This window comes from Cervus canadensis, chromosome X (assembly GCF_019320065.1).
Source record: "Cervus canadensis isolate Bull #8, Minnesota chromosome X, ASM1932006v1, whole genome shotgun sequence".
In the NCBI taxonomy this organism is placed as follows: domain Eukaryota; kingdom Metazoa; phylum Chordata; class Mammalia; order Artiodactyla; family Cervidae; genus Cervus; species Cervus canadensis.
The window spans coordinates 130,963,181-130,970,047 of NC_057419.1; the positions used below are offsets into that span (position 1 = coordinate 130,963,181).

General features: G+C 41.9%; 1 protein-coding gene across 1 annotated transcript; it reads right to left on the bottom strand.

Moving 5' to 3' along the window:
- Positions 1–336: 336 nt before the first annotated feature.
- On the bottom strand, positions 337–741 carry LOC122435743 (protein FAM209B-like). Its single transcript, XM_043459846.1, has one exon. The coding sequence runs from the start codon at positions 739–741 to the stop codon at positions 337–339; it is 405 nt and encodes a 134-aa protein (XP_043315781.1).
- Between the last annotated feature and the right edge of the window lie 6,126 nt (positions 742–6,867).

Sequence of the window (6,867 nt, forward strand, 5' to 3'; positions counted from 1 at the left end):
AAAAGACAACTGGATAAACAAACTATGGTACATCAAAGAATATTATTCAAGAATAAAAAGAAATGAGCTATCAAATCACAAACAGAAATGGGTGAAACCTGAATGAATGCTAATAAGTAAAATAATCTAGCCTGGAAAATATAATACACCGCATGCTGCCAATTATATGACATTCTGGAAAAGGTAAAACTATAGAGTGAATAAACATTATCAGAGGCTTTTTTATTTGCTTCAGAATAGTTTTATTAGTTTGGATAAGGTATATCAACTCTCAACAATTCCTTTCCTGCTTTGACTCACAAATCCACTCAGTCGGATTCTTCGTTGCCCCAGAGCTCATAGGTCTGCAGGAATCTCGACATTGAGGGGCTTGAGGTTACCACCGGTTGATGTGGTGATTTTCAGATTTCGCACACTGGACACAAATTTCACAAGATCCATCTCGAGCCGGGTTAATGTATGGAACATATAGTCTTCTTCAGAGGATGTCTTTTCCTTTTGCCTTCCGAGAGAGCCAAATGAGCGGGCCTGAAGGGCAGCAGGAGTCTGCACTTTACTCTCGCCACTCTCTCCTGCCAACTTCACTGTCACGTACCTCAGGACAATGAAGAAAAGCCAGAGCAACGTGATCTCAAGCCAGTCTTGAGCATGTTCTTGTCGATTCTGCCAAATTAAAAAGTGCCCTCTGCAGAGCATCTTCCCCTGGATTTCTTTGGCTTTCTTTCCCAGAGAAGTAAACATTAGGCGTAGACATAGGTAACACCCATGGAAAAGCACAGGAACGATTTCAGGGACCACATGTGAGCCGAGAGGAAATGGCTCCTGGTGTGCTGGTCTGCCCTGGCACCTGGAGACTGAGGACCAGCCAGGGCTGGGCCCTTGCTGACGTCGTAGAGGGCCCCACCCCAGCCAGAACCCAAGTGGCCATTGTGATGACTTCAGGGCTGAGGATAAGGAGGCTTGCAGGGGTCATCTGGTAGTAGGGCCTAAAGGAAAATGGGGACATTTCCAGCAGGTAGTTGAAAAAGTGTCGGTGGGTGACAGATTGTCATCTCCTTCCCAGTGTATTCTTCCTGATACTGGTGCTCTACTGGGAGGGTGGGTCCATCTTTCATTTTTATTTTCCCGTTCCTTAAATCCAGACAATGGGTGAGCAGAGCAGACCCATGGGCATGTGCCCCTGTGGAGCAGAGGGCCAAGTGGGAATGAAAGATAGTAAAAGAGGGGCCACAAACTAGGAGCCGCTGATGTGTTTTTTTGTGGCCTTCACTGTTTCTACAAATGACTATGGTCAGTTGCTAAGTTGTGTGTGACTCCTTGAGACCCCATGGACTGTAGCCCACCAGGCTCCTCTGTCCTGGGATTTCCCAGGCAAGAATACTGGAGTGGGTTGTCATTTTCTGCTCCAGGCATAGAGGATGTTTTAGGGCAGTGAAACTATTCTGTATGATGTTATGCTAAATAGATGACACTGCATATTTGTCAAAACCCTTAGAATGTTAGAGCTATAAAGTGAATCAATGTATGCATATTAAAAAATCATATTGAGAGGTCAACAAATCACAGAAGAAATCAAAAAATAAATCAAAATATGCATATTTTAGTTTTAAGTCTATTTTATCTGATATGAGTATTGCTACTCCTGCTTTCTTTTGGTCTCTATTTGCATGGAATATCTTTTTCCAGCCCTTCATTTTCTGTCTGTATGTGTCCCTTGTTTTGAGATGGGTCTCTTGTAGACATCATATATAAGGATCTTGTTTTTGTATCCATTCAGCCAGGCTTTGTGTTTTGGTTGGGGCATTCAACCCATTTACATTTAAGGTAATTATTGATAAGTATGATCCCGTTGCCATTTACTTTGTTGTTTTGGGTTTGAGTTTATACACCTTTTCTGGGTTTCCTGTCTTGAGAAGATCCTTTAGCAACTGTTGGAGAGTTGGTTTGCTGGTGCTGCATTCTCTCAGCTTTTGCTTGTCTGTAAAGCTTTTGATTTCTCCTTCATATTTGAATGAGATCCTAGCTGGATACAGTAATCTGGGTTGTGCATTTTTCTCTTTCATCACTTTAATTATGTCCTGCCATTCCCTTCTGTCCTGAAGAGTTTCTATCGAAAGATCAGCTGTTATCCTTATGGGAATCCCCTCGTGTGTTATTTGTTTTTCCCTTGCTTGCTGCTTTTAATATTTGTTCTTTGTGTTGGATCATTGTTAATTTGATTAATATGTGTCTTGCTGTGTTTTGCCTTGGGTTTATCCTGTGTGGGACTCTCTCAGTTTCCTGGATTGGGTGACTATTTCTTTCCCCATTTTAGGCAAGTTTTCAACTATTATTGCCTCAAGTATTTTCTCATGGACTTTCTTTTTGTCTTCTTCTTCTGGGACTCCTATGATTCGAATGCTGGGGCGTTTCACATTGTTCCAGAGGTCTCTGAGGTTGTCCTCATTTCTTTTAATTCTTTTTTTTTTCTTTTTTCCTCTCTGCTTCATTTATTTCTATCATTCTATCTTCTACCGCACTTATCCTATCTTCTGCCTCCGTTATTCTACTGTTGGTTCCCTCCAGAGTGGTTTTGATCTCATTTATTGCATTATTCATTATATATTGACTCTTTTATTTTTTCTAGGTCCTTGTTAAACATTTCTTGCATCTTTTTGATCCTTGTCTCCAGGCTATTTATCTTTTACTCTGTTTTGTTTTCAAGATTTTGGATTATTTTCACTATTATTTTTCAGAATTCTTTATCGGGTAAGTTCCCTATCTCTTCCTCTTTTATTTGGCTTGCTGGGCGTTTATCCTGTTCCTTTACCTGCTGAATATTTCTCTGCCTTTTCATCTGTTTAGATTGCTGTGTTTGGGGTGGCCTTTCCCTATTCTGGCAGTTTGTGGTTCCTCTTTATTGTGGAGGTTCCTCACTGCGGGTGGGGTTGGATGGGTGGCTTGTCAAGGTCTCCTGGTTAGGGAAGCTTGTGTTGGTGTTCTGGTAGGTGGAGCTGGATTTCTTCTCTCTGGAGTGCAATGAAATGTCCAGTCATGAGTTTTGAGGTGTCAGTGGGTTTGGTGTGACTTTGGGCAGTCTGTGTATTGAAGCTCAGGGCTATGTTCCTGTGTTGCTGGAGAATTTGCGTGGTATGTCTTGCTCTGGAACTTGTTGGCTCTTGGGTGGTGCTTGGTTTCAGTATAGGTATGGAGGCTTTTGATGAGCTCTTATTGATTAATGTTCCCTGGAGTCAGGAGTTCTCTGGTGTTCTCAGGTTTTGGACATAAGCCTCCTGCCTCTGGTTTTCAGTATTATTCTTCCAGTAGCCTCAAGACTTCTCCATCTATACAGCACCAACGATAAAACATCTAGGTTAATGATGCAAAGTTTCTCCACAGTGAGGGACACCCGGAGAGGTTCACAGAGTTATGTGGAGAAGAGAAGAGGGAGGAGGGAGATAGAGGTGACCCGAAGGATAAGAGGAGGGATCAAGAGAGGCGAGAGCAAGCTAGCCAGTAATCGCTTCCCTATGTGTTCTCCACAGTCTGGACTCCTCAGAGATGTTCACGGAGTTACACAGAGAAGAGAAGAGGCAGGAAGGAGACAGAGGTGACCAGGAGGATAAAAGGAGGAATCAAAAGGAGAGAGACAGATCCAGCCAGTAATCAGTTGCCTAAGTGTTCTCCACAGCCTGGAACACACAAAGGGATTCATAGAGTTGGGTAGAGAAGAGAAGGGGGAGGGAGGAGATAGAGGTGACCTGGTGGAGAAAAAGGAGACTCAAAAGTGGGAGAGAGCAATCAAGCCAGTAATCTCACTCCCAAGTAAAAATGGGTACTGAAGATTGCATTCTTAAAGGTACAAAATTGATAACAAATACCAAAAAGCAAAGATTAAAAATATAGAGTAGAAGTTAGATTCTCAAAAATACAATATTAAAAAAAACCACAAAGTCACAAATATTATATATATATATTTATATTTATATATATATATATATGAAGTTTGCTTTAAAAATATGGTCTTTTCTTTGCAAGGTAATAGTAGGTTATAAAAATGAAAACTAAAGCAGTAATAGAGGACATGAAAATTAAAAAAATGTTTTTTAATGTAAAAAATGATAATAGTAAAATATATATCTAGGACTTTCTCTGGAGCTGTTGCAGACAGTGTGGGGTCAGTTCATTTTCATATAGTTCCTTGATCCAGCTTATACTTCTCAAGATCTATAGGCCCCTTCCTATGTAGAGGTGCTAACTACAGGGTTTTAATCTATTGCACCTGTCACTTCCAAAGCGGTTCCCCCTGTTATTTTAGCTTCTTCTGTTTGCTGCTCTCTTCAGTGTCTAATTTCTGCCCTGACACAAGGGGGCGGTGGTGGTCACTTGTTTAGGCTCACTTGTTCAGTCCTGCTGTGGGGAGGGAGGAACATTGCAAACAAATATAACTGGCGTGTGTGGGGAGTGCCTGCAGTGTTTCAGCTGCACTGGGTTTGCCCCCGCTCACGGCGTGTGTGCTTTCATGGTCTACACTTCTCAGTCTCTAGGTTGCTCTGCTGGGAACTGTCTGAGGCGGGCCCTGGGTTGTGTGCACTTCCCAGGTCTAAGCCGCTCAGGTTCAGGTTCTCGGGTACCCCACAAAGGCGCAGACTCGGTTGGGTCTGCGTTTTGTACCCTTCCTAGGTCCGAGCAGCTCAGGTGACCAGGTGCTTGGTGAGCACAGTCACCCCCAGGTGGGGGGGTGCGTCTTATCACATCCCCTGTCCCAGCCGCTCAGTCTTCTGGGTGTGGAACGGACGCGCCTTCTCAGGTGTGCCGTGTGTCTCTTCTGGGGAGCTGATCTCTGGGTGCTACCCTCCCGGAGGATGTCAACCGTCCAGAATCCCAAGATGTCTTGGTTAGCTAGGAAGCCTGCTTGCAGTTTGCGAGAGGATGCCTCTCTGTGGCTGTGATTGCCCCCTTCCAGTTCTGGCTGCCCTCGCCTGCCAGTCTCGGGCGGGGGGCGGGGGGCGGGGGGGGGGGCCGGTACCGCAGCCGGCTAGCTCTGCTCAGTCCTTTGTTCTGTGAGCGGGCCTGGCAGTGTTTTAGGTTAGGGCTTTGTGCAGGATAGCTATCCCACAGTTTGGGTTGCTATCTCAAGTTAGTTCCCTCAGATTGCCCTCCGGGCAATCAGGCCCAGTCCTTACCCTAAGCAATGCAGCCAGCGCCTGCCTGTCCAGCCCCTGCTTGCTAGTGGCGGATGCGAGAGTCTGTGCTGCTTTTCCGCTGGGAGTTGCCGTTAGGCACATAATCTGTTGGTTTTAAATATTTATTTATTTATTTTTCCTCCCTGTTATGTTGCCCTCTGAGAGTTCAAGACTCACCACAGACCCTCCGGTGAGAGTGTTTCCTGGTGTTTGGAAACTTCTCTCTTTCTTCAGACTCCCTTCCCAGGACGGATCTCCATCCCCAATCCTTTTGTCTCTCTTTTTATCTTTTATATTTTGTCCTACCTCCTTTTGAAGACAATAGGCTGTCTTTCTGGGAGCCTGATGTCCTCTGCCAGCATTCAGAAGTTGTTTTGTGGAATTTTCTCAGCGTTCAAATGTTCTTTTGATGAATCCGTGGGGGAGAAAGTGGTCTTCCCGTCCTATTCCTCTGCCATCTTAGGACCACCCCCCTGGTTATCCATTTTAAAGAGAGCAGTGTGTACATGTCAATCCCAAACATATTTAACTGAAATATGTCTTTTATCATAAGTCAGTGTAAATCAGTGTTATAATTGAACAGAATATACATTTTACTAATGATAACATATTAATTAGAAAACATTCATTAGGCACAGTACCAGACATTCACAAACAAGTGTCTTAAGATTTCTTGTCTCTTGAAAATCAGAAGCATAGGAAAATATTGAGTAAAAGTCTTCTGCCCAAGTGAACTAGCACATTCTCTTTACTGACGTGAAAAAAAGAATGTTGATAATTGAACTATAAGACTCGAAGTTAATTTAGTTAAAACCAAACATTAGATTTTCTATAAGTTGATGTTCAATTGAGGTGCTTGCTGATTTATCTTCTCTGCTTATAGATTATATGGAAGAGCATTTGGACTTTCATAATTACAAAATACACTGAGGGAAAATTTATTGTGTTACCAATAGCAAACAGTTAAGTTACTGTTCTTTTTAAAATATTTTTTCAATAACTGTACCAACATATGTTATAAGTATTCTCCATTTATATCATTATATATGGATTCATTTGAATCTCAAAAGAGGCAAAGACTATTCAAAACTTGAATAATGAGCATGTCGTTTTATGAAACTATATGAAAACACATAATAAAGTCCAGTTTCTGATAAAATACATATAAGCTTGTAATGAATCTTCAGCATAAAGTTACAACTGCAACTGGTAATGACACAGATTTGGTTAACATCTAGCAAGCATATAAGTGAATCTAAACAAACCGAAAAAAAAACTCTTCTGTGGAGGCACTCAACATTAATGGACAAAGTGATACTCAGGGTGGGGGGGATATGGTCATTGTTGTCCAACTAAAAATAAATATTTTCCAATATACATGATTTCAAGTTATGAGTTCTTCATGAAAAAAATTCTTAGAGGACTAATTAAGCAAAGTAGTCACTGATGGTATAAACAGCAGCAGAAGTTTTGCTGAGCAGAAGATCTATTTAAACCTCAGAATAAAGATAAAACTCCTGAAGAATTGATGGTAATAAAACACAATGGAAATATGGAAATAAGATAACTTTTTAGAGTAAACTGGTGAAATTAAAACAATGAGATACCACCACACACTTATTGGAATGGTCAAATACAAAATTCTGATAAACCAATTACTGGCAAAGATTAGGAACAACAGGAATTCTCATTCATTGTTAGT

Coding starts and splice junctions, on each gene's coding strand:
- LOC122435743 (XM_043459846.1), bottom strand. CDS start 741: ATGTTTACTTCTCTGGGAAAGAAAGCCAAAGAAATCCAGGGGAAGATG.